This window comes from Eriocheir sinensis, chromosome 3, assembly GCF_024679095.1.
Source record: "Eriocheir sinensis breed Jianghai 21 chromosome 3, ASM2467909v1, whole genome shotgun sequence".
NCBI lineage: Eukaryota > Metazoa > Arthropoda > Malacostraca > Decapoda > Varunidae > Eriocheir > Eriocheir sinensis.
In genome coordinates, this window is record NC_066511.1 from 29,105,172 (window position 1) to 29,133,018 (window position 27,847).

The following is a 27,847-nucleotide window of genomic DNA, read 5'->3' on the forward strand; positions in this document are numbered from 1 at the left end:
GCATATCCCTTACTAAGCACGTAGGAAGGACAATAACGACCCTAAATGGATGACCTGCAGACTCAAGCATGAGATTGGCTTGAAGAGAGGAATTTATAGGAAAATAAAGAATGGAGAAACCCACCTCAGAGGTAGGTATGTTGAACTACCTAGGTCAGTGAAGAGGAACACCCGACTAGCAAAGAGAAATTATGAGATTAGGATAGCCAACGTGTCCAAGAGCGATCCCAAGGGCTTCTTCAAATTGTACAGAACGAAAACAAGGGAGAGAATTGGACCGTTGAAAACAAACACAGGGGAGCTCGTTGAGAATGGAGAAGATATGAGTAAAATGTTGAATGACTATTTTGTCTCAGTTTTCACGCAGGAAAATCTAACAACCATTCCGGAGAGAGTTCAGGTATATGAGGGCGAAGAGAACGACAAGTTGAGGGATGTGATCACCACTAGGCAAGTAGTCCAGGATGAGATTGGTAGGTTGAAGAAAAACAAGTCGCCGAGCCCAGACGAAGTATTCCCAAGAGTTATGAAAGAATGCAAGGGGGTCCTCAGTGGCCCACTTACCGATATCTTTATGTCGGTAAATTCTGGGTATGTGCCCAATCAATGGAAAGTAGTTAATGTGACGCCGATTTTCAAAAAGGGAGACAAGTCAGCGACATCAAATTATCGCCCAATTAGCTTAACATAAGTTGTAGGAAAGATGTTGGAGTCAATTATAGCCGGGAGCATCAGGGACCATCTGGAGAAGCATAATTTAATTCATGATTCACAGCATGGGTTCACGAAGGGTAGGTCTTGCCTTACTAACCTGTTGTCCTTCTACACTAAAGTAATCGAGGCGGTTGACCGAGATGAAAACTATGACATATTATATCTAGATTTCAGTAAAGCGTTCGACAAAGTCCCTCATCACCGGCTATTACTAAAATTTCAGGCTCACGGCGTAGATAGGAAAGTTTTGAACTGGATCAGGGCGTGGCTTAGTGGTAGGAAGCTGAGTGCAAATCAATGGTAAAAAATCTGAATGGGGCAGTGTCACGAGTGGCGTCCCACAGGGGTCAGTGCTGAGTCCGCTGCTTTTTATTATTTACATCAATGACTTGGACACAGGAATTAGTAGTGATGTCAGTAAGTTCGCAGATGATACCAAGATCGGTAGAGTAATCCAATCAGACAGGGACGCTAGCGTTCTCCAGGATGAGCTTGACAGACTATATGATTGGGCAGGGATGTGGCAGATGGAATTCAATGTCGGGAAGTGTAGCATTCTGAGTGTAAGTTGGAGTAACCCCTCACACAATTAATTCTTAAATGACACTCCTCTAAGCAGGTCTGGGTGTGAGAGAGACTTAGGAGTCCTAGTGAGCGATGACCTCCGTCCTAGGGCCCAATGCATTAAGGCTAAAAATCGGGCGAACAGAGTACTGGGTTTCATCTCAAGGATCGTAAGCAATAGAAGAGCTGAATTCATCCTAAAACTTTACTTAGCACTAGTTAGACCTCATCTCGATTATGCAGTTCAGTTCTGGTCCCCCTACTATAGAATGGATATCAAGATGTTAGAATCTGTACAGAGGAGGATGACAAAGATGATTCAAGGGGTGAGAAACTTGCCTTATGAAGATAGACAAGCATTTAAATCTACACTCGCTAGAAAGGGGAAGGTTGTGAGGAGACTTGATAGAAGTTTATAAATGGATGAAGGGCTTCAATAAAGAAGATGTCAACAAGATTTTGACAGTAAATGAGCCAGATAGGACACGTAGCAATGGTTTTAAATTAGACAAATTCAGATTCAGCAAAGACAAGGCAAGAATTGGTTCACCAATAGAGTGGTAGATGAATGGAACAGGCTTGACAGCCATGTTGTGGGTGCGAATATCATAGCTACATTCAAGAAGAGGTTAGATAAAGTTATGGATAGTGAGTTAAGGTGGGGTTAGGATTACAGGAGCTGCCTTGTATAGGCCAACCGGTCTCTTGCAGACTCCTTACGTTCTTATGTATGCGGATATTTCCATACACTTTCTTTACAACTGTCCATTTAAAAAACAATACTGTAAAATTAAAGAGAAAAGTGACAGAACTTAAACAGGGCGAGCACTAGGTGTGCAACAACACGAATGCCACCTAGCATGAAAATCCGTGTAAATCATAAAAAAAAAAAATATATATATATATATATATATCAATTTACTGTACATTCAGAGGGACCAGCTTTTGTGGTAATGACACTCGGCTGTTGAACCGAATGTCTTTGTTCAAAATAAAAGGTACGTGGAGTGTACACCCATCCATGATATACTGTATTGTAGGGGCCAACATGTATTCTGCATATATATATATATATATATATATATATATATATATATATATATATATATATATATATATATATATATATATATATATATATTTCTTCCCAACGACACAATCGAGCATGGGAGACTCATTAAGCCCAGTATTCATATCCCTATTGGCTCTATATATGTGTTCTCTGTAAAACTAAGCAATTGCTAATTAATACTTACATTTTGTTTCCCCTTTCCTATCAGCCAGTAACCCGTCGTACGGTGAGTAATACTGTGTGTGTGTGTGTGTGTGTGTGTGTGTGTGTGTGTGAACGCGTGCGTGTTTGTGAGTGTTTTTATGGAGGGTGTTGCATTATACTAAGAAAGGCATATATATATATATATATATATATATATAATATATATTATATATATATATTATATATATATTATATATATATATATATATATATATATATATATATATATATATGACCAACCATCGTGCGTGTATTGCAATGAGAGACACGCACACTGTTCTATCAATCTTTTGTTACGTGCAAAGGAAAAAAGTTGCTACAGTGTACACCATTAGCATTCTGACAAAGGATCTGATGTTGTGGACTGGGAGAGAGATCAATCCCATTTTATGTTAGGAAAGGAGGAGATGCCGAGAGCATCATTTAACTATTATTCTGAAAAGAGACACTTCTTTTTGCGAACCCATACAGGCTTTATCTCTTATTGTTATTAAAAAAAATAATAAACTTACATAATCTTCTCTTTTTTAATACAAACATGGATTCCTTATTATAACATTCTAGATTTCATCCCTTTATACCTTATTTTTTGTTACTTAATATTATGGACATACATTGAAGTGAAAGATTTGTACCTGTGTTTTGTGTTTGTAAGTGAAAGACGTGCAGTTACCCCAGAAAATTGTCGGCCACCACCTGTACAAAAGAGAATGAGCGAAAGAAAAGAGGAGTTGTTATACGATGCTAACTGTAAATGTCATAAAATGTTTGAGGTCGGTTTCCTACAGCTTAGACAGTTCTCATGTTACTTCAAGTGGGGGGATATGATTGACTTTCTTGGCTGAATATACACAGGAAGCCTTGCCCTTCCGTTCTGCTGTTTCCATGCATCACTAATCTCAGCTCTTCCTTCCCACGCTGCCGCAGCTCGCCTCGTCTCAGGTATGAATAATTAAGTCATGCCGTGCGTTGCTGGATTAATAAATGCAACGCGGTGCATATTGGTTGTGTTTTTTTTTTTTTTTTTTTTTGATGTTTGTGTAAAGGAGAATATTTGAAAGAACTTACACTAAAATTGGAAAGGGTTTGTCTGATACAGTTCAGGCCACGGGCGAGAAAGGTTATTAATTGAAGTTTCCTGATGGAATTATTTTTAAAAGCCGAGGTGAAGAATGTTACGTGAAGAGATTTTTAATGTTGTCTTTCGCTTAAGGTGAGGAAATAAAGTTTTAGAGGCCCGGGTCTGCGTAGTTAATGGACAAATTAGTTTTCGAGACACTGATGGCCACTAAACTTTATAGATCACATTATGAGCCGCAGTAAGTGCTGAAAGTTGAGAAATTTGGAGTTGCTTAACGAGATACTAAGTTTATGCATGAAATGGCTTGAGCTTAAACAAATCATTTTAGAGGGATGATGTTAGAATGTTTCAATATTAACAACTACATTTCTGAGTCATGTTCGACACCGCTGGCAGCATTACAAATAACAACGATAACAATAATGATAAAAAAAATTGTAATAATATACCCCCCTCCCCCCCCTCTCCACCACCCAGACGACAACGCCCACCGCCCCGTGTTCCCCGACTGCCAGTCCTACGACGACATCCACGTGACGGAGAACGTGACGGCTGGCAGCCCCGTCCTCCTGGTAAAATAGATAGATAGATAAAGAGAGAGAGAGAGAGAGAGAGAGAGAGAGAGAGAGAGAGAGAGAGAGAGAGAGAGAGAGAGAGAGAGAGAGAGAGAGAGAGAGAGAGAGAGAGAGAGAGAGAGAGAGAGAGAGAGAGAGAGCAGTGTTTTTGCTCTTATCCCCTCCTGTCCTTTCTGACTACTAACTAACCAACCCCTCTCCCCTCCTCCTCCTTCAGGTGCTCGCGACAGACCAGGACACCGGGCGTAGCGGCACCATCTCCTACTCCCTCATCCACAGCTTCGGCAGCTTCGCCATCCACGCCTCCAACCAGCACGGCCAAATCACCACCACCAGGGTAAGCGAGCGAGCGAGAGGTAGATAGATAGATAGAGTGAGAGAGAGAGAGAGAGAGAGAGAGAGAGAGAGAGAGAGAGAGAGAGAGAGAGAGAGAGAGAGAGAGAGAGAGAGAGAGAGAGAGAGAGAGAGAGAGAGAGAGAGAGAGAAGGTGAATATCCTTTGCAATATGTCATCATTCTTGGAGTTTCATATTTTCCCTTCTCCTCACCTTCATCTTCCTTTACCTCGTGCCCGCCAGCGCCTGGACCGTGACGGCGAGGACAAAGAGTTCTTCCTGACGGTCATCGCGAAGGACAGTGGCTCGCAGCCCCGCCAGACGTCGTGTTCCTTCAGGGTCGTGGTGGAGGACGTTAACGACAACCCGCCCGTGTTTGACCTGCCGGTGAGTTGACGGCTTCCTGGGGCGGCTGCGGGAGGAGCTTGAAGGACGGTGCCTGTAGGGGTAGGCTTCTGTTTGCTGAGAGTAAAGGGTATGAAGACAAAAGGGTAAAACAATAATCTACAACAACCTTACAAAAAGGATAAATATATAGCAACGGGAGGACCTTAAAGAGCACACTCGCAGGGATAGACGACTTTTTGTTGAAGAGTAAAAGGTACAAAGACGAAAGACTAAAACTGAAAACTGCAACAACTCGACGAAAAGGACCAAAATAAAGGAACGGGAGGACATTAAAGTACACGTGCATAGGTAGGCTTCTGTTTGTAGAGAGTAAAAGTTATCAATTAAGACAAAAGGATAAAACTGAAAACTACAACGATCCTGCGTAGAAGACAAAAATATAGTAAGGCGAGGATCTTGAATGACACTGCCGACACCGATTAGTTTATGTTTGTTGAGAGTAAAAGATAGAAAGGCGAGAATAAATCTTTGAAAACTGCAACAACCAAACAAAGAGGACAAAAATACAGTAATAATAATTGGGAACTTGCATGAGTCTTTGAACACAGATGAGACATAAAACATGGAAGGATTAATTTATGGTTTAGTAAATACGAGACAATTCATTTATAGCAGAGGATGAAAAGTTGGCCACCAGGAAAATTACGAGCAAGAGGAAAGGTGGGCCGTCGTGAAGGCAGCGCCCAGACACGTCGCATTTGATCGAGGGAAATGGATGGCCCACATATCTTAGTGCGAGTTCGCGAAAGTTGGTTAGACGGGCCTTCTTGCGGGGTCGTTAAGATGAAGTTTTTGGCCCCGGGAACACGTGCTGCTTTTGTCCGAGCTGCATAACTTATAATGGGGGAATGGGCGTAATTTGAAGTGCCTTATAGTTTAGTTATATCTTGATTGTCTTTGGAGATTAACACAGAGGTGAGATTTAATTAAGACTTGATGGATGCACTGACTCAGAATTTGGAAGTATTTCGAAAAGGGCTAAAACACACACACACACACACACACACACACACACACACACACACACACACACACACACACACACGATGGATTGTAAAATTAAACCCTCGCTGAAGTATTGGATCGGGAATAATTTAGTCGAATGCTGTTTTTATGGAGTGGGAGTCAAAGGTGGTAGGAGGGTCGCAATCTCTTAAAGAAGAAGTACTATATATGTATAGCCCCAGAGGGATATTGTGCCTGATTGATTTAGATAGTGATTTATTGCTACTGAGTCTGAAGGTCACCAGGTCATCTCGATCCGACTCAAATACTAGCGAGGTCGTCTAAAGGAAGTACCTGTGGAGGTGAGGGAGAACTATTCGTTTTTTTTTTTTTTTTTTTTTTTAACGTTCTTTAGTCCTCTTGCTACTCATGTTTTGTGCGACTCAAAGTTTACTGAATCACCTGTAGTTGTGGATGGCTTGAGGCTGATATTCTGTGTATTTTGTGGACAAAACCGCATTATACAGATATATCCATCAACACAGAACAGCTGGAGGAATACTGAGAAAAAGAACGCTGATGAAAGGTTGCATAAATAATTTTGCTGTGACCAAACACACACACACACACACACACACACACACACACACACACACACACACACACACACACACACACACACACACACACACACACACACACACACACACACACACACACATACCGGCGCGCGATATGTGTGTATGTGTGTGTGTGTGTTTGTGTTTGTGTGATTTCGGCAGGATGGCGATCGCGGGTTTATCGCGTGATCAGATAATGGTGAATTACACACAACTCTCGCGTGGTGCAGTGGTTTAAGCGCTCGGCTTGCCTGGGTCACCCCCTTCACAACATGTTCCTCCCCACAACAGCGGTACGAGCAGACGCTGGCCACAGACCACAACCCGGCCACCCCGGTGCTCAGGGTCTCCGCCTCTGACCGGGACACAGGTGAGAATGCAAGAATCAATTACCACCTTGAGGGGCACCCGAACCACCTGGAGTTCTTCTACCTAGAGCCTCTGACAGGCGTTCTCACCCTAAAGCGACCTCTTCAGCCGACTATGGTGAGTACTGCAAGGGCGGCGGACGAAGAGGGAGGAGGGAGATAAGGGTGACGGTTCATGGGAGGCGGCCTGAGAACGGAGGTGAAGAGAGAGGGAGAGGATGATGGATGGAAGAAGGGAGAGGTCAGAGGGCAGAGGAAAGGGTGAAAAGGAGGGAAGAAGAGGAGTGTTATGGAAGGAAGTGTTGTGTATAGGGCTTGTGGTTTTATATCGTCACATTGGTATGGTACTTGTTTTTAATAGATAATGTGACGAGTAGAGATACAGAATAATGCATAACTAGTTACATGCAGAGAATGTATTGGCAGTTGGCAGACACATTGATAGAATGAAAGTAACATGATAGGGAAAAAGATAGATAAATATTTAGTTTCGTTGTAATGATTGGCAAGCAATAAATATTGATAAATTGATAGACAGATACGAATACATAGATAGAAAAAGAAAGAGAAAGACAGATACAGAGAGAGAGAGAGAGAGAGAGAGAGAGAGAGAGAGAGAGAGAGAGAGAGAGAGAGAGAGAGAGAGAGAGAGAGAGAGAGAGAGAGATGAACGGAATCAATGAGAATTTCAGGCAAAGGTCGTGAAAAGAGCGACTCTTAGTGTGGTAATAATCATACTGAAATTTCGAAGGTTACGGAGTGGCATCTGGACCGACTCAAAGGTCACGCACATTAAATTTTCTGATGCATATTTTGATTTTTTTTTTTTAATATTTCTCTATTTTTGTGTTCATTCTCTTCGTCTGGTTCCTTGATTCCTTGATTCTTGTTTTCTTTCTTCTCGGCTCCTTTATTTCATCGTTTGCTTCCTTGATTGCTTGCTTCTCTTTTCCTGTTTTCATCCTCCTCGGCTCCTTGATTTCTTTCTCTTCGTCTGGTTCCTTGATTGCTTGCTTCTCTTTTCCTGTTTTCTTTCTTCTCGACTCCTTGATTTCTTCCTCTTCGTTTGCTTCCTTGATTGCTTGCTTCTCTTTTCCTGTTTTCTTTCTTCTCGGCTCCTTGATTTCTTTCTCTTCGTCTGGTTCCTTGATTGCTTGCTTCTCTTTTCCTGTTTTCTTTCTTCTCGACTCCTTGATTTCTTCCTCTTCGTTTGCTTCCTTGATTGCTTGCTTCTCTTTTCCTGTTTTCATCCTCCTCGTCTCTTTCCTTGATTCCTAGCTTTTCTATTTTTGTTTTCTTTCTCTTCGTCTACTTCCTTGTTTCCTGTTTTTTCTTTCTTTTTCCTTCCTTTCTTCTCTGCTTCTTTATTTCTTCTTTTTTTCCGCCCGATCTCCTGTCTTGCTTCCTGACTTTTTTTCTTCTTTTTTTCTTTTTACTTTCTTGCTTCTCTGCTTTATTTGTTTGTTTCTTCGTCTTTCCTTTTCTGTCTTATTCCTCTCCTTCCTTCGTCCCTTCCTCTCTGCTTTCCTCTCATTCTTCCATCTTCCATTCATCCTTCAGCTTTTGCTTTATTTCCTTTGTGTCTTCTTTCACATTTCCTTCATTCCCCCCCCCAAGGCAAACTCCCAGACCTTCCTCGTTTGTTTGTTTCTCTTCTTCCTTCGCCCCATCCTCTCTGCTTTCCTTTCATTCTTCCATCTTTTTTCCTTCAACTTATGTTTTATTTTCTTTCTTTCCCCTTTCATATTTCCTTCATTCCATCCTTCCCATTTTTCTTCATTCCATCCTTCCAGTTCCCCTTTCTTCCTTCATCACTCCCCCCCCCCTCTCCCCCTCAGGCCAACACCCAGATCTTCCACGTGCGGGTGCGAGCGGTGGATGGAGGCACGCCGTCCCTGTGGTCCACGGCGCCAGTCACGATCAAGGTGGTGTCCTCGGGGGAGCTGCCGCCCACTGTGGTCGGCCAACACCCCCGGCAGCCCGCCATCCCGGAGAACACCACAGAGAACACGGAGGTGGTGGTGCTGTGTGCGAGGTGAGGGGCAGGGGAGGGGAGGGGAAGGGAGAGTAAGGGAGAGGAGAAAATGCGGGTGGTGGTACTGTGTGAGAGGTGAGGGGAATGGAAGGGAAAAGGTACGTAGGGTACGGGAGGAGAGGGGAAAAAAGGAAAAGGGAGGGAAGGACTGAAAATATGGGTGGTGGCGTTGCGTGCGAGATGAGAGGTAGGGGAGGGGAGAGAAAGGGAAGGGAGAGGAGGGAAGGAGAGGGGAGGAAAGGGGAGGGGGGAACACATAGGTGGTGGTGGTGTGTTTGTGAGTGAGGGGTGCAGTAACAGAGCCCTCAAAATAAATTATGTCTTTGAATGTAGTAAGGGACATGCACTGCAGACGAATAGGGGGCCAAAGTCGTAGCTGAAGTGAGAGCAAAGTGAAAAGAAAAAAAAAACTCAATGGGACAATGCCGGAGCTACAATAAAGGGACTCCGTTGTGATTACAAAAGCAAAACAAGAACCAAAACAAACATCACCTGCTACTACAGTGCCTCTTAAGATCGCAGACGTGAAGGAACGCCAATAGGTTGAAATCTCACAGACTCACAGTGAAGAAACAAAACTCTCAGGCGTTTTGACAGATGCTGTAACTCCAAAACTGATATGGCGAGGATAGTGGGAGTGTAGAGGCGAGTGTCAACCCGTACCATTGGGGGCCGGGGCGTTATGATTCCCATTAAGAGAGTGAATGTGTCATCAGCTGGCGGGTCGTGGCAGATTGGTTCCTGTCACGTGGGGATGGTGGCGGCGGAGGCTGGCAGGGTGGTTATTTTCCCGCCATCCCCAGAACCATTTCCTGGCCTCGCTGCTCGTGGCGTTTAAAAAGAAAAGAGGAAGAGCTGGCGCCGGGAAGGCAGAGGGGAATGACGGGCTGGTGGTGACGTCTGACGTTTGTCTGACAAAGGAACACTGGAATAGATGCTGTGATGGATGCTGGAAGCATTATTATTGGTGTGTAATCTTACACACACACACACACACACACACACACACACACACACAACAACAACAACAACAACAACACACACACACACACACACACACACACACACACACACACACACACACACACACACTCTCTCTCTCTCTCTCTCTCTCTCTCTCTCTCTCTCTCTCTCTCTCTCTCTCTCTCTCACAGCACTTATCCCCGCCCCTGTTCTTTCTATTATTTTTTTTTCTGTTCTAGATCGAACCTCGCGGACTCTCCCAGTGTTTACTTCACTCTCGTGAACGGCGACACGCCGGACACCAACTCCGAGGGCACATTTGCCATCAGGTGAGTGCTCTCCAGCGTAATGGGTTTTCACTGTGTTATTGCAGTTTCTGTAATGGATTTTTTTTTTTAAGTTGGCTTATTTTTATTTACCTATTCACCCTACGATATAATTATTTTAATATTTTTGTGGTATCCCAACTACGTTGCATGTGATCTCTCCTATTATCAGAGTATAATTTACTAACCCTACCTTTTGTGCTTCAAATATTAAAGTTTATTCATTTAATGAATGTGCCCCATTTTATCTCTTTTGTATTTTCCCCTCATACTCTATATCAAAATACTTTTCAGTTAAATTTCCCTATATTTCAATCGTTTTATGTTTTTTTTTCTACCCGTGCTCCGTTTTTATCTGTCCCTCCACGTCACCGCTCTTCTCCCTCCCTCAAAAGACGGCTGCCTGACCAGCAAAGCTCTCTCTGCGGGGACAGCGCCGGCGTCACCGTCTTCGTGGCCACGCGAACCCTCGACTACGAGTTCGTCCAGCTTTACAAACTCAACCTGCAGATTGTGGTGAGTGGCCGGCCGAGAGTTGGCGTAGCAGTTGCCTTAATATGAAGTAACAAGTATACTCCCACCTCTGCGAGTTTGTCCAGACCTACAGACTTTACCTGCAGGTAGTGAATGGCACCGATGTAGTGTAGTAACTCTAGCTGTCCAAGCTCAAGCTGTGGCTAGTGATGAGTGGACGGCGGAGACGCGGCGCAGTTGTCGTTGGTAGCAATATGACAAGACTAGTCGATGAGGTTACTTTTCCTCCTGTCTTTGTATGTCTATCTAGATTCATGTATGTATAATATTTATGGATGTATGCGTGTACGTTACAGGGACACAACACATTGGCAATCAAACTAAAAGAAAAGCAACTCCATGAATCACGTATAATCACTAAATCACTCTTTAACGATATTTTTTTTGTGTGTGTGACTTCCGAGTTTTTTCGTTGTATCATATTCGCCCATAATCACAGAACTCCTAACCCCTGCGTTGCCGCAGAACGAGCGCAACGCCCGCCTGGAGCAGCAGGTCTTGGTCACCATTGTGGACGTGAACGACAACGCGCCGCTGCTGCAGCCCTTCGACGGCGCGGTGCTGGAGAACACGGACAGCACGCTCATCACCACCATCCAGGCCGTGGACAAGGACGCCTCCCCAGAGTACAGGAAGGTGTGTGAATCCCTCCACACTCTGCCTCCTCCAACCCTTCCACCCCCTCCACCCCTGCTTCCTCCTGTCTCTCCACCCTGCCTCGTCCAGTCTCTCCACCCCTGCCTCCTCCAGTCTCCACCCCCTTCCTCCCTCTTCCCCTCATCGCCGTGAACACCTCCCCGAAGTACAGACTAACTTGTGACTCCCAAATGGCCTGTCTCCCCTTCTTCCGGCTCCGAATCCCCTCTGCTTTCCTCCTCTTCTCTCCTTAAACCCCTACTTCTACCCCTCATTCCCTCGACGCCCCTTCTTCACCCCCTCCCTCGTCCTCTTCCTCCTCCTCCCTCCAGGTTCTGCTTAACCCCAGGTCCTTCCCCTTCGTATCTCTATCATCTTTCTAATATTGATATGTCCATCACCTCCTCCCATCCTGGCTCAGACAGGATGATCAATTCCCCCTGCCGTCTAGCCATGGCTCTGCTGCTACGTCTTTTACCTTCACCTCGCCTTACCTCCCACTACTTTTCTCCCTTCACCTCACCTTTCTTCCTACTACTCCTTCCCCTGCTACCTCACCTGCTCCTTCCTCCTTATACCATACTCCTCTTTCCGTGTCTACTTTACCTGATACTTCTAACCTTACCTGCTGTTACTTCTTCCTTCTCCACCTCACCATACCTACTACTGCTCCTTCCCCCTACACCATACCTGCTACTCCTTCCCCTGCCACCTCACCTGCTATTTCCCTTTTCACCTTCCCTGCTACTACGTCTTCCTTCTTCACCTTACCTTACCTGCTGATACCCGTCCCCTCTCCACCTCACCTTCTACCGTCCTCCGCCCTTCTACCCTATTTCCCACTACTCCTTCCCCTTCCACCTTACCATCTCCTACCCCTTCCTTCCCTCCACCTTAAATCTTTCATATTTAGTGTCATTTCCATGGCAGGAGTGAGGGAAGGGTGTGGGTATGTGCATGTCGTCTTGATGAATTGCTGGGTCTGCCGCCGCGATGGATGGCAGGATTAAACACATTTGCCACAACAGGGAATCGATGCGAGGACGGATGGAAGGGTGGACGGACAGGGAAGGGAAGTCAAAGGTAGGAAAGGTAAGGTAAGGGGAGGTATACGTGTCCATGGGGTGGGGTTCGTCGTGGCGAAACTAATGACACAGCTGCGGTCTCCCACTAGTCGATGGCTTGTATAATGGGCCATTCATTGACCACCTTCCTCCACCCTGATGATGGGAACGATTTGTCAGTGCGTGGTGGAAATGTTTCATCCTTCCAGCCTTGACGTAGCAGGGGTTTTTTCGTTATTCTTTTACCGTAGAGGAAACAACTCAAGGGCAAAAAACAAAAAAAGACAAGAAAAATAGCCCGCAGAAAAAGAACTCTAAAAAGCCTGACCGGTGGCTGTTTTAGATTTTTTCTCGGTGTTTTTGCTCAGTTGAAGCGTGAGTGTGTGCCCTGATTTTAAACCGTTTTGAAGTTTTACTCGTTTTTCACTGGTTGCGTACTTTTTGTGTGGTTTATCACTGACGCACATCATCTAGCTCTTCAATCTAACTGTTCTAATGACGAGTGTATCTTTGCCTTTCAATGGAAATACTTAGAAAAGACAATAAAAAGCCCCAATCTCAAAGTTCTCAAAAGTCAGCGCCTGAATGTGATTTCCTTTTTCTCTGGTTTACAAGTTTAAACTTTATGTGGTGATTTGTAATGATGAAATTGCAAAAGTTGTAATACACTTACAAAAGAATATAAAAAAAGTCTGCCTTGTGCCGTCTTTTCCTCTCTGTGACTTTACATTGTCAGTATCACATTTCATTGTAATAATTCTCACGTACAAAAGTCAACAAAGAAAATAAGAAGCGTTGAGTGTTAAGATATTCGTATTTTTTTCTTATAATCCTGCTTCGTTACAAAATAAATAAATAAAAAGTCGGCACGTGATTTTGTGAATTCCATTACTTCACTTTTCTTTTTCTTTCTCTTTCTCTGTTGTCGTCGGCAGCTCACGTACTCGTTCGACGCCACGGCCTCCCACGACGTGATCACCAAGTTCACCCTCAAGACCAACGGGGAGCTGTGGACGACGGGACCGCTGGACCGGGAGGAGGTGAGCCAGTACCGCGTGCCCATCCAGGTGACCGACGGCGTGCCAGGTGAGTCAGTGATCAGTAAGAGGCTTCCATTCCAAAAGTAGGAGATACACACTAGACGCTCAAGGATCAGCCCTTCTTAGGCGTCTTTCCTAAACTCTTTAATAATAAATATCAGGCGAAAGTTTCTTCCAACGAAAATTAATTAGATAAGTTTCCGTGCTCATCCTCGGCGCCAAGATTCAGGGACACTTTTATTCATATATATTTTGCCTTTTTTTTTAATGTCTCAATTTGCTTTCCTTATTATTATGTGTGTTGTCCTGTAGCATCGAACTTCCTAATCTACCCAGTAAGTTATAACTAGGTCTATATCCGCGACACGTTTGATTATAATGCCGATCTTTTTTTTTTCTCTCTCTATTTAAAATTGGTCCTTGTTTTCCTAGGACCGCAAACACATGTGCCTCCTTGCGTGTTGCTCTGTAGCACCGAAGCATTCTGTATGCGTCATAAATATCTGTAAGTGTTTTTAAACCCTTTGAACGCGCTAGTGCCCGACAGACGCTCGCTGTAGTAACATAACGTAACCGTTCGGATCGATACTCTCTACCGATTTGCATTGATCGACATGTTTTTCTCCTTCAGGTAATAGCGATAATAAATTTCATGGCTCTAAATTATCCCGGTTTTTATACATATTTGTGAACGTTTTAGAATTCTGAGAAAAAAAATAACAGTATGAGCTTCCACCTTAAAAAAAAAAAAATTAATTAATTGTGATTGCAACTCATTGGGAAATCTTACATAAAAACAGCGTAGACTTTTGTTCCCAAATATTCCGTAGTTTTCATACGTGGATCAGCATCATGCAGCGAGCAAGCTGATAGAGAGGCAGATATGACCTGTACGACTCAGTAATCTTTAGTATACGCGTCACCGTGCGTCATTCACCAGTAAGTGCGGCTACAGGCTTCACAGCACACCTACGCTCATACAGGATGCATGCAGCCGTTATTAGTGTTTGATTTTTTCTTATTTCCTGGAATCGTGTCTGGGTGATGAAACAGTTTTCTCCATCGGTAGCATAAAAAATATCCACCGTCACCAACACACACACACACACACACACACACACACACACACACACACACACACACACACAGGCCAGACTCTTTCCGTTGACTAGGAGTGGTTACTGTCCCCCCTTGAGCAAGGGGGATGGGGTGTGTAATGTGTGAGGTCCTGGCAGTACCCGGAGATCGACGAAATGAGCATTCACTTGCTCGTGTCGGGAGGGTACCTGCTGGCGAAAGCGAGTCCAACTCGTGATCAGGCCGTGGTGAGTTACACACACACACAAAAAAAAAAGTACCCCACCCCCAAATACACACAAGGATCACAATCATGGCCACCTCCACAAGCAGCAATAGAACTATATCACCACCTTTGAAACTAAGTTACAGCCCCCGTTTCCTTTATCTATGGAAGCAGCGGGAAACATCTTTATCCTATACATATAAAACTACGTAGTTGTCTGTCTCCTCACACCATATACAATAAACGTCCGTCTGGCTCCGTCCCCTCCAGATCACGAGCGCATGACCACCTACTGGATCACGGTGCAGGACCTCAACGACGTGGCGCCCCAGTTCGACCTCTCGCAGGGGGTGTACGAGGTACAGCTGCCCGAGAACAGGGAAGCCGGCAAGCCCACGGGGATACGTCTGGCCGTAGATGACCAGGACATAGGTGAGGCACCAACTAACGGTTAGGAAGTGTGAAGTTCAGGGGCAGTTGTAAGGGCAGGGTGATACGAAGAGTGAGACATCTACAAACTAAAAAGAAATGGGAGAGTATGGGTGAAATAATGAAAAAGATGGTAGTGCGTGTCTGTTGCCTGGTGTGGGTTATGTGTCTTCTAATGCGTGTTAAGGGCCAGACGGTTCAGAAGATTTGTGTTGGAGTGGAAATAGTTCATGGCATATGTCGGTAAATGGAGGTCCGAGTTTCTCGCAAAAAATGTATGAAAAAAATCAACAATAACTGTCTACTCTATAATTCATACATATGTACTTGCTTGTGCACAATATCAAAGGCTCATTCAGGACATTTAACGATTTCCTTTCGACGTTATTAATATCTTTCTTTTCTTTCCTTCCAGTCAATCACTTCACGTTCGAAATCGTCGAGGGAAATGAAGAGAGAAAATTCCGGATCGACCCGCTGGCCCGAACGATCCTGGTGAACAAGCCGCTGGACTACGACTACCCCGTGATGGACCGAAACGTGAGTCCCCTTGTAGGGATAACTAGCTTGAGGGGTGCCGAGCTTATATTAGGCAGTCTCCCAGTACCCTTGGCGGCTAGGGCGTGAGGACTTCCTTGTTTACCGTAGTCCCACCAGTGAAGTAACTTTAGTCTTTGCACTGCTGGCTGAATGGTGCCTGATGGGGAAAATATCAAACCCTGAGCGTGGATTTGATGTTTTATGACGTCAGTAAAGTATTTATGAGAGTTCGGGATTTTTATATTTTGTAGCTAGGGCACGAGCAATACCAAACACGGGGTAGTTATTTTCATGATGTTATTATGGTATTCATGGGTGTTTGGGACCTTTTGGAGCTGAGCCACGATTTACGTGCTGCGTTTGTCTGTAAAAAAACAAAGCTACATTTCCCCAATTAGTCCCTTCTCCCAATCGTATTCAACCGGGTGTTAGCATGGCATTTATGAGTATTCCGAGTATATAAGGAGGGAATATAGTTTAAAAACGACGTGGTAAACTCTGATTTGGATACATACAGATAATTTTCCAGTGACGTTACCACGCACCAAACAAACAAACATAAAAATGCGCTTGGACGTCATCTACGCTCAGTTCCCGTGCAGAGGTTTACATCTTAAAGCTAATTTGGCTGCTAAAGCACTTAACAACGAACAGAAGGATTTTGGAGTGTTGTAAGCAGTCTGCGTATATATTTATGCACGAGAAAGAGAGGAAATAAATGCCACACACTTCTGCTAACAGTGAAGATGGTTGTTGTACGTTTTTTGGGTGTGGACTGAACCGAGGTAAAGGCGCGCCACTACACCCTCCGTCACTACCTCAGCACCATCCTCGTAGTAGTTGATTGATTGAGTGTGTGTGTGTGTGTGTGTGTGTGTGTGTGTGTGTGTGTGTGTGTGTGTGTGATAGAGTATCATTATAAAGAAAAAAAAATGGGTAAGTGTGGGTGAGTTTCGTCTGGTGAGTCCCCCTCCCACCAGTACACTGCTATTCTACTACGCACACACACACACACACACACACACACACACACACACACACACACACACACACACACACACCGAAAGGACCGGGGTTCGATTCCCCGGCCGGGTGAAGATAAGTTAGGTTTATCTTCTTTTACGTGTAGCCCCTGTTCACCTAACAGTGAGTAGGTACGAGACGTAAGGCGAGGAGTTGTGACCTCGTTGTCGCGGTGTGTTGTGTGATCGGTCACCGAGCTCTGAGTTCCTTCCGTAGGGGAACGGCTGGCTGTCTCGAGAGAGACCCGCAGCAGACCAAGAGGTGAATTACACACACACACACACACACACACACACACACACACACACACACACACACACACACACACACACACACACACACACACACACACACACACACACTCTCTCTCTCTCTCTCTCTCTCTCTCTCTCTCTCTCGGTATGTTCAGGGGCGTCCACAGCAGTTTTTTCAAGAGTGGGGTCAGAGCCAATATGTTTTAGATCCTATACATACATACGTCAAATTTCATATTTTCCTTGGTGAACCACAAGGCAGCGGCACACAGTTTCCCAATAACTGCAGCACCAGGTACCCTTCTGAGGTTTTGAAAAATATGAATTCTGTTATAACTTGCTAAAGAAAGTGTGAATGGGAATATATCAGATTTCCTAGGGGTGGGGGTGGGGGGGGGCATCTGTCCCTTTTTCCCCGGCCCCCCTCCGGACGCCCGTCTCTCTCTCTCTCTCTCTCTCTCTCACTAGCGCGCGCGCGCAATTAATCAAATATGTATAAATATCACCACAAGTTGTGTCCAGAAGGGCACATCTGTTGTGTACCATTGTGTGAAGGCTTTTTATAGATGCCCGGTGATTCTACACGGGTCCACACTTAGATTACGGCACTTGACTGTATGTTTTGCTCTCTAATTCTCTGACTTTGCATTATGGGTGTATGGTGGCTGATCTGTGTCACTCCCATTAGTACTGTCCTTGTGAAACATAGTATACAGCCAAGAGAAACAAAAGGTATCGGAATGAATAAACAATTCACCATGTCGGGTACCAGCCGAGCAGTAAAACAAATGCCACCGAGCGCGAAAATCCGTATAATTATATATTAATATTGTGTGAGATACTCTACTGCTCTTGTAGCCTCAATAATGCAGGAACACCACCAACTGTAGAAGGATGAAAGATAAATCGGGGAGGGAAGGAAGGCAGCCATGACGGCCAAATATTTTTTTCGAACCTCATGCTTTTATTATGTGAAAATAATTTAGTAAACACTAATATACTTGATTAAAAGTACAACGAATTATTTTAATAGCAATGATTCTACTACTGCTTCTGATAATAATGATACTAGAAATGATAATAATGATAATAGCAATGACAATAATAATAATAATAATAATAATAATAATAATAATAATAATAATGATGATGATGATGATGATGATGATGATGATGATGATGATGATGATGATGATAATTATAATAATAATTATAAATTATCTTTATTATTATTATTATTATTATTATTATTATTATTATTATTATTATTATTATTATTATTATTATTATTATTATTATTATTATTATTATTATTATCATTATTATTATTATAATAAGGGTAATAGTACACTTGGGTGTATCTCTCCCAGGATAGCGGAGATAGGTGAGACAAGGGAAAGGGGGCGGCGGGCTACAGGTATACAGGAGCTGGTCGGGACGTTATAGATAAATGAAAGTACTATACATCTTAGCTTTCGACCCCGAAAGATTGACCTTTCATGAACTCTCTCCCCTTTTGTTCCCCAGCCATTTATCGATCCCTTGGATGGTCCCCATCGACCCCCGGGGTCTATCTTAACCCTTTGGGGGACCTTTTTTACAGTAAAGGAATCAGCTCCAGGGCTTACAAAAAAAGCTTGCTAAGCGCTGCTTCCACAGAGAAAAAAGTGAAAGTAATCAAGCGGAGTATGTGTATATAGGCACACACTTCATGCATAAATATTCCTATCAAGCCAAACTCATCGAGCCTACCAACACAGCTGATACCTAAATGAAATAATCAAATCACCACGCATCTTCCAAGAGCTTTGTGAGTGGAGGAACAAGCGAACAACTCTTAGGTAATTGTTTCAGTGGTCTCGCTCGCTCTGTCGAGCTCAAACTGAACCACTGAACCAGTTAGTCAGCGTGGCGTAGCCTTGTCGACTGTGCACTTGTGCCGTAACTGCTATGTATGTGCCCATTACTGCCATGGGGATAACACTTATCATAATATTGAAGTGTTGGTGGCATAGTACTGTACATGGTTTTGTGATTATATGTAACGCGTTTGAGGTGCCGCGATCTAGAGTGGTGCGGTGTAAGTACTGAGGTGCTGGTGGTTATTAATGTCTGTGCTGCATAAAGACCGACTCGCACAAACACTTGTCAGGCATGGTTTGCTTCCATCTCCGACATCCTTGCTCACGACACCACACGCTCACCGCGAGATGGCAGCTGGTGCACCGAGCACCCAGCACCACATTATCAGTGTTGACAATCAAATCAAGGTGGCAAACATAATCAAATTACTAAAGGACACTAGTAATCCCATAAACAAGCATACATACTGAATATTTTTTTTGTGTGTGCAGAGTACAGTAGCATTTTTAATTAAAAAAATTCCTGTCAAGATGGTCATCTTGAATGGATGAAAGTTCCTGAACCACACCAGTGAAAACCTGCAGCAGCTTGTGTTCTGTGTGGTCAGCATGTTCTGGGTCCCCGTGGCATTGTACCGTCACATAAAATTATACGACTTCGTCTCGGGTGAGGTTTGTGTGTGTTGCTGTGTTAAGGGATTAATATATCATTGCTGCCGCTCTGTGATGCTATTCTGGGTCGATACAAGCCTGGATAGATCTCTTCTCACTTAGTATTTTATTATAATGTGTACATTGCATACAGAAGGTAGTAACGTGCAAGTGACTGTTCCCTCAGTTTACGCTGCGGGTGCGGGTGGATGACGGCGTCAACGCCCCGGCCCTGACGGACGTGGTAGTGGCGGTGATGAACGTGAACGACCTTCAGCCCGTGTTCCAGCGAGGCAACTACTCCTTCGTGGTCACAGAGAACACCGACTGCTCGCACCCACTTGGCCAGGTGTGTGTTCAAGTTACCTTTGATAGCCTGATGCGTGTCCCGCCCCTTTGATAGTCAGGTATGTGTCCAGGTTCCCAATGATTGCCAGGTGTATGTCCAGGTTCCCTTTGATAGCCAGGCATGTGTTCGGGTTCCCTTTGATAGCCAGGCATGTGTTCGGTATCCCTTTGGTTGCCAGGTATGTGTCTCCGTTCCATTAGATGACCTGGTGTATTTTTAGGCTTCTTTTGCTAGCCAGGTGTGTGCCAGGTTTCTCTTAATGAGCAGAGGAAGTTTTATTATTATTGCGTGGACTTGTTCTTTCTTCCGCGGGATTTTATATATCGTTTTTTGAAGCCTTATTGTTTTAGTCGGCGCGAGGTGGATGGTGGAGAGACTCTTTAAAAGTTTCTTCTTACCCCAAGTGCTAATTAAACTTACGCTCTTCAGCCCACTGTCTCTCTTAATTCTTTCCTCCGGCGAACTTTTCTCCTTTTCTTTTCCACACACGTCTCTTCAGCATTTTTTTTTTATTTCTCTCTCTCTCTCTCTCTCTCTCTCTCTCTCTCTCTCTCTCTCTCTCTCTCTCTCTCTCTCTCTCTCTCTCTCTCTCTCTCTCTCTCTCTCTCTCTCTCTCTCTCTCTCTCTCTCTCTCTAAAATAATAATAATAATAATAAACGGCTTATTGCATGAAGTACCAGGCAGCCCTAGAGCTGAAAATGTACATCAATGGAAGATGAAATGAAATGAATGAGACAAATGAACAAAGTAGTATGTGTGTGTATTTATTATATTTTTCCTTCGCGTTATGTGCTTCCTCTTTACTCCATATTCTTCCTGCAGCAAAACTGTCATCTAATTCTTGGTCGACTTTTCTCGTAATCCCTCACTGCTTATCTCGCTCGACGTCGACCCCTCACCTTCTTACCTTCCCTCTCCTCTGCCATTCATACCGCCTTTTCACTTCCTTCCCTCCTTTCCGCCGCTTCCTCACCTCTATTGACCCTCATTCCATTCCCTTCACGTCTTTACTCCTCTTTGCCCACTTTCATTTATGCTCTCCCACCCTCCTTCTTGCCCTTTCCCTCTCAGCTTTCTATCCGTCTCTTGCTCTCGTTTCCCTTCCCTTCCTTGACCTGCCTCTTCCTCACATACTCTCCCTATCTACAATCCATCGCTTTCCTCCATCCTACCTTCTTTCCTTCCCCATTTCCCTTTTATCCTGGTTTCTCTAGTCCTCTCCCGCTCTTTCTCCCTCCTCCCCTTCCTTCCTCCTCCCCCTCTTCTCCCCTTGTTTCGCTCCAGGGTTACAAAGCCATAATTTGGAGAGTTACCTTAAATCCATCTTTTCTGTGGCTTAGTCTTACCCGAGGGCTCAGCGTCACTCGTATTTTTCTTTAGTTTCCTTGTCGTTCGGGGAGGCGCGTCGCAATAAGACCACCAGAAACACGGGTCAGAGGCTTAGAGGAGTACCAATAAACAGGGTAGGATTAGCCTGTGCGCCGGAATGGGTTCAAGTCTGGGTGCGGAAACATTACGAAACAGAAGAATAAATACGACAGGATAACTTTTAATTTGTTTTATAACTACTTTTTTTCCTGGCAAATCCTTCCATGAGAGGATTGTCAAACTTTTTTATTTTACCTGATAAATTTTCTGTAGTTTTCCTTGATTTTTCAATCCTCGTCAGGGTAAGGATGCTAGGTATTATTTGTCGTGTGTGTATGTGTGTGTGTGTGTGTGTGTGTGTGTGTGTGTGTGCGCGCGCGCGTCTAGAGCTGCCATATTAATCAATTTAGTTCCTCACCTGTTTAGTTCTCCAACTCCTTTGTTCTGTCCTCTTCTCCCCTCTTCTCATTTTTTTTCCTCATCATCGCACCATCACCACCACCTGACCACTAACTCACCACCACCACCACCACCTCCACCACCACCACCTAACTACAAAATCCACCACCACCACCATGACCTTTGTACCCCAGCAGGTGTCGGCGCTGGATCCCGACCTGCCGCCCTCCGTCCACCAGAACATCCTCTACTACTTGTCCCCCGACGAACAGCGGAACTTCACCATTGACAGTCGCTCCGGCCAACTCTCCATACGAGGCGTGAGTGTTCCGGGAGACGGAGAGGGAGAGAGGGAGGGAGAGGGAAAAGGGGAGAGGGAGAGGGAGGGTGAGAGAGGGAAAGAGGGAGACAGGGAGAGGGAAAGGGGGAAACGGGGAGAGGGAAAGGGGGAAACGGGGAGAGGAAGACGGGGAGAAGGAGAGGGGGAGTGGAAGAGAGGGAAAGTGGAAGAGAGGGAAAGTGGAAGAGAGGGAAAGTGGAAGAGAAGGGGAATGGAAGAAAAGGGGAATGGAAGAAAAGGGGAATGGAAGAAAAGGGGAATGGAAGAAAAGGGGAGTGAGAGAGAGAGAGAGAGAGAGAGAGAGAGAGAGAGAGAGAGAGAGAGAGAGAGAGAGAGAGAGAGAGAGAGAGAGAGAGATTTACATTGATTTACATGGACGTTCAGACTACACAGACCTTAGTGTCCAGAACAGGTGGTCTGTCTTTGAACATAATCAAAACTTGTAAGTGTCGCAGTGACCGGAAACCAACACATTGCAGACGTGTCGGTTATTATTCTCCTCTGTACTCAATACCAGTTTGACCGCTATTCCCACCAGTGCCTAGACAGGGAGGCAATCCGAGGCACTGTGACTTTCGCCATCCATGTCCAATACTCATCACCCTTCAGCTTGCCTCCTCTTCCCCACCAGTGCCTAGACAGGGAGGCGGCGATCCGAGGCACTATGACCCTGTATCCGCGAGCCAACGACGAGGGCGGAAAGGGCCACGACGCCGACCCCGCCACCGTGCACGTCACCATCCTGGACCTCAACGACAACTACCCGCACATCATCAAGCCGGTGAGAGAGAGAGAGAGAGAGAGAGAGAGAGAGAGAGAGAGAGAGAGAGAGAGAGAGAGAGAGAGAGAGAGAGAGAGAGAGAGAGAGAGAGAGAGAGAGAGAGAGAGAGAGAGAGAGAATGCTGTCCTCCGGAGCTTCCCTTGATCCGCTTGAGAGAGCTTCGTTAAAGTCCAGGTTGACAGGTGGACATCATGACGGAATGTCGGTTATCTTCGGCCACTTGGCGATGGGTGAAAATTGTCAGCTTGTAGCGGCGGGCGGACCTGAACGCGAGTGTCAGGATCATCAGGCCTGCACGCTGACCGCTCAGCCGCCGCCTTTAGACTTGAGGTAGACTGATGTGAAGGTCGTTATATCTATTGTTTCATTTTCTGATCCGATTTTATTGTCAACTTGGAAAATATGAAGAAGAAAAAAACATGTCGTTATTCAACACAACGCGCAGCCAGGAAACGTAACCTTTGCTGTCTCGTATCAATCTTCAGACCTCAATACCTGCAATGGCATGACCAAATGTAATGGACCATTCTCATCCAACAGCTCTGAAGATTGCAGTCAATATTGCAGCAGATTTTGCCTCCAGTACACTTGCAAAAGGGAGCCATCGGCACACGACTTTAAAAAAAAAAAAAAAAAACTATTAGAAAGCACGGTGAACTGGAGCAAGAGCGCAGTTACAAAAATTGTTTTATTTTACACCAGGCCATTGAACGAAAGTATCTTTAGCTACGCACTGCATTTATCCTGCAAGAGATCCCATGAAGCTAATAGTAAAAATAATGTTTTTAAACAAGTTTTGCTTTCTTTAGAATAGAAGTGAATATTTTTCTATTGACAATTGATTGGAAATTCGAGGCTTGAAGGTGCATCGACATTCAAGCTGCTGCTGAATACCGATGTTGGCCGTGGAGTTTGTCTCCCTGACAGCGGCTGCAAATCGTAGCCATCACAGACGGAAAATATAATAAGCCCAACACCAAAGTAAGGGCATGATGGGATGTGCGTTAACATTTGTTTCTCCACGAAAGCTGTTCGGAATATTTATCTTATTACAAACATACAAGAAACAAATGAAATATAAACACCGACAGCAGAGAATGTAAGTGGTGTTGTGCATGCGCGCCTCCATGGTGTAGTGGTTAGCATGCCTAACTATGAATCTGCGGGCCTGGGTTCGAATCACGGCCTGGGAAGTCGGCTCGCAGCCCACCCAGCTGTTCATTCTTCCTTTCGGGTAAGTCTTTTCGGGTCCTTTCGGGTGTCTGCGGAAACCTGAGTAAATGAAATGTGGTAAACCGAATATTGCACTTGCCCTTTGACGCGGGGTAGTGAGGTATCACCCACCACAGCGCCTCCTCGGTAAAGTTGTTACTGTCCCTACCTACGAATCTGCAGGACTGTGGTCGAATCCCTGACCTGGGCACGCCAATCCAGCTGTTCATCCTTCCTTTCGGGATGGTCGATAAATGTATAACTGGGGAAACCCGGGGAAGGTAAAATGTGGTAACCTTGGTGTTGTACGGGCCCTGTTTCAGGTTAGTGGGTTTTCTACTACCACAGTGACGGGACGGGACGGGACGGAGATGAGCACCGCCGCCACGCGCAACTATAGTCAATGATCCCTACTTTACCTTCCAGGCTCAAAAAACAATATGACGAAGAGGCGCACCAAGGCCACGCGCAGCTATAGTGTATGCCCCCAGCCTTACTTTTTACTGTCTCGGGGATCGCTAAAACCTCCGTCGTTACGTAAACAAGCAAAAGGTCTTCTCCCCTACACACACACACACACACACACACACACACACACACACGGCCCGGTAGCTCAGGGATAGAGCGTCTGGCTCACAACCAGAAGGACCGGGATTCGATTCCCCGGCCGGGTGAAGATAAGTTGGGTTTATCTTCTTTCACGTGTAGCCCCTGTTCACCTAGCAGTGAGTAGGTACGCGACGTCAGGCAAGTTGTGACTTCGTCGTCGCGGTATGTTGTGTGTGAGGGGTCTCAGTCCTACCCAAAGATCGGTACTACGAGCTCTGTGCTTTTCCGTAGGGGAACGGCTGACTGTCTCGAGAGAGACCCGCAGCAGACCAAAAGGTGAATTACACACACACACACACACACACACACACACAATTCTGTGTGTGTGTGTGTGTGTGTGTCGGGCGTAGTTCTTTTCAGCTTCAGGCTCTCTCTGCCTCAACACACGGCACACCATCACACCCGCTGGTTAACTAGAAAGCGTTGGGGGCCACGGCTCCGGTCGGTGCGTGGCGAGAGTAATGAAAAGAGGGAAATGAATAAAGGAATGAAATCTAGAAAGAGGGGGAACAAAGTTTTACAAAGAAAAACCGGGAAGGAAAGTTTGAGGAAAAAGATAAAAAGTAAGAGAAAAAGGAAGAAAGAAGGACAACGAAATTAAAAGAATGACGGAAAAAGAGAAAAATAAGTGCAAGAAAGTCGAAAGAAAGTTGTGAACGAGAGAATAAAGTTAAGGCTTAAAATCGTTACATTGAGTTACGCTCCGTCCTTCACTACCGCACCTTGACTGGTGAGAGACGCAGCAGCAGCACAACACCACCACCACCAATAACAACAACAACAACAACAATAAAGTTACGAAAATGTTATCTGTATGGTCTATCTAGATGAGGAGTGCAGCTTCCTCAGCCTCCCTGAGCTGCTGCTCTCTAGTCCCATCCTTCCTGCTTAAGCTGCTTCCTTTATGGGTGGTCCGGGGATTAATCCTCTCAGGGGTCCTGTGTCCCTAATTACGTCTAGCAGTCACTCCAGCCCCTTATTTGGGTTGGTTGGGGAGGGGCCTGCAACCCCTTCCCGTAAAGCCTCGATCCTAATCCGGTTCTGCTGGGGGCCCGACAGTGCGGCAGGCTTCCTTTATGCATCCGCAACGGACGATCCTGCCGTCAATGACGAGTGTAGGGCAAAACCTACGGAATACCCCGGATCTCGTAGGGGGAAGGCCTCAACCCCTCTTTTTGTGTTTGGGATGGTCGGTGTGGTGCAGAAGCAGCGCCCGCCTGCAAAATCAGCCTCTGGATTAACTTTCGTAGGGCTCTGCATGTGGGTTCCTGGAACGTCCTGAGCCCCTCTGAGTATCAACGACTGCCTTAGCTAGAAAATGAGCCCAGAAGGCTGCAGGTGGATATAATTGTACTCTCTTAGACGAGGCGTCTTGGCAATGGCGAGATCAGTAGTGTGTGTCGGGGGAGGATACACCTACTACTAGGCCGGCATGATCAATGGGCCCTGTCGTAATATAATTAAGGGGTAGCTTAGGCATCTCTAGCCAATTGCAGCCATTTGTGGTTAAGGTTACTTCGTTTGATGAGCGTATAATGCGAGCGAAGCTGGAGCACACCCTGGGGTTCATGTCTCGTGTTACAATGTCCATATCTACAGAGATGTATGAAACTGAAGGGAAGGAGGTATTCTACGTCAAACTCGACTCCGTATCAGACCAATGTCCGACCTGCCTACCGAGCTCTGAGGAAGGTCCGCTTCGAACCTCTCTCTCAAGTGAGCGCTAATTGAACAGCAAATGGTTGCCTTGTGTCAGGCACAGATGGGCAGAGGGTTCGTAGGGCCGAGTATTTTGAGCAGCTGTACTTGTCGCACCCTCCGAATGGGCAGTTCCGAGCTGCTGGGTCGCAAATGGAGGACGCTGATCCATGCATTGTTGAAAGTAACCTCCCTCCCCCCTATTTATTGACAAGGTCAGAGGGGTTTGGCAAGATTAAAGGGTGGAAAGGCAGCTGGTGTTTGTAACATCAGTGCGGAGTTGCTCATGGGGAAGTGTGTTCAAGATACTGTAGAAAATCTAGTACCATTCCTCCTGACTAAGAAGATTTGTCGTCCCTATCTGGAAAGGGAAAGGGAACCGTAAGGACTGTAACAACTACCGTGGTGTTACACTGCTCAGTGTACCAGGCAAAGTGCTTGTTCACATATTGGGTATACGGATTTGCAACCAGCTGCTGAAGCTGCAGAGACCTGAGCAGTCCGGGTTCACGCCTGGGAATTCGACAACTGACCGTATCCATGTGTTTCGCGTACTACTGGTGAAGCGCCGACGTGAGTTTTCAGAGGGGATGTTGGAGGCTATGTCGATCTCAAGAAGGCATTTAATTCACTGAATTGCGAGGCATTCTGGGATCTCTTGCAACTCCGTGGAATCCCTGCAAAAACCGTTGGTCGATTGCCTGATCTGGACTCTGGTACAATTTTTTTCCCGTTTCAGCCTATAGCGCCGGTAGACTTTCTTGGGGGCGTAGTCACATTTCCTACACAAGTACAAAAAATGGAGTATTGTCACATTTCTTATACATAGTCCGTCATATTTCCTACACAAAAACTTGAGTACGGCACAATTCCTGCACAAAAACTGAGTGCCCAGCGTATTTCCAGCACAAATCAGTGCATCCGGCGTAGCTCCCACAGTTATGCTGTCATAATTATCTCCTACAGTTCTGCGAGTACGTAGAATGTCCAAAAGTGAAACAAAACTAAACTGTAAAAAAAGTTGAAATTTGATTTTTGGAACACATTACTTTAAAAAGGAATCTGTAAATGAATATCTCAAGCCTGTCATGAAGGGTAGTCTACAAATAGGGCATCTTGCAGGGCTGTTATTATCTGCTGTTGTCGCAAGAATATCTATGCAATCTGCACAGGTGCCATCGTGTCGGCAGGGCAGAAGAACCATTGCTCATAGGAAGATGCTGCACCGAAGTTCCAGAGCACGCTGGCTGTCATGGTGTAGGAAATATGACCTGTAGGAAATGTGACTGGAGCCCTGTAGGAATTGTAACTGAATAGATTTTTGTGTGTAGATGTATTGTATCCCTGTAGGAAATATGACACTACTCGGAAGACTTCTAAATTTGTAGATGTAACGTGTAGGAGATGTGACGCACCCTCCTTTCTTGGTGGGGCCTGATGGTCGGCCCCAATCCGTTATGACGCAGACAAGTGTTTATAGTGGCGCCATCTTTCTGGGCTCATGCTGCCCCCCCGAAGCTCATCTTTGATCCTCTCTTTTGAGAG

General features: G+C 45.3%; 1 protein-coding gene across 3 annotated transcripts in view; it reads left to right on the forward strand.

Annotated features, from left to right (window-relative positions):
- LOC127007538 (neural-cadherin-like) overlaps window positions 1–27,847 on the forward strand; it is a 48,479-nt gene that overhangs the window by 7,348 nt on the left and 13,284 nt on the right. For 2 of the 3 annotated variants that reach the window (XM_050878710.1, XM_050878717.1), the window contains exons 6-21: window positions 2,559–2,576; window positions 3,482–3,496; window positions 4,113–4,207; window positions 4,428–4,547; window positions 4,788–4,931; window positions 6,809–7,003; window positions 8,724–8,920; window positions 10,123–10,212; window positions 10,605–10,725; window positions 11,209–11,379; window positions 13,379–13,529; window positions 15,057–15,218; window positions 15,631–15,755; window positions 19,733–19,894; window positions 21,860–21,982; window positions 22,634–22,783. In XM_050878710.1, coding sequence (XP_050734667.1) covers window positions 2,559–2,576; window positions 3,482–3,496; window positions 4,113–4,207; window positions 4,428–4,547; window positions 4,788–4,931; window positions 6,809–7,003; window positions 8,724–8,920; window positions 10,123–10,212; window positions 10,605–10,725; window positions 11,209–11,379; window positions 13,379–13,529; window positions 15,057–15,218; window positions 15,631–15,755; window positions 19,733–19,894; window positions 21,860–21,982; window positions 22,634–22,783 — 2,039 coding nt within the window. The remainder of the gene's footprint in view (window positions 1–2,558; window positions 2,577–3,481; window positions 3,497–4,112; window positions 4,208–4,427; window positions 4,548–4,787; window positions 4,932–6,808; window positions 7,004–8,723; window positions 8,921–10,122; window positions 10,213–10,604; window positions 10,726–11,208; window positions 11,380–13,378; window positions 13,530–15,056; window positions 15,219–15,630; window positions 15,756–19,732; window positions 19,895–21,859; window positions 21,983–22,633; window positions 22,784–27,847) is intronic. The other variant, XM_050878724.1, reaches the window with a different exon arrangement.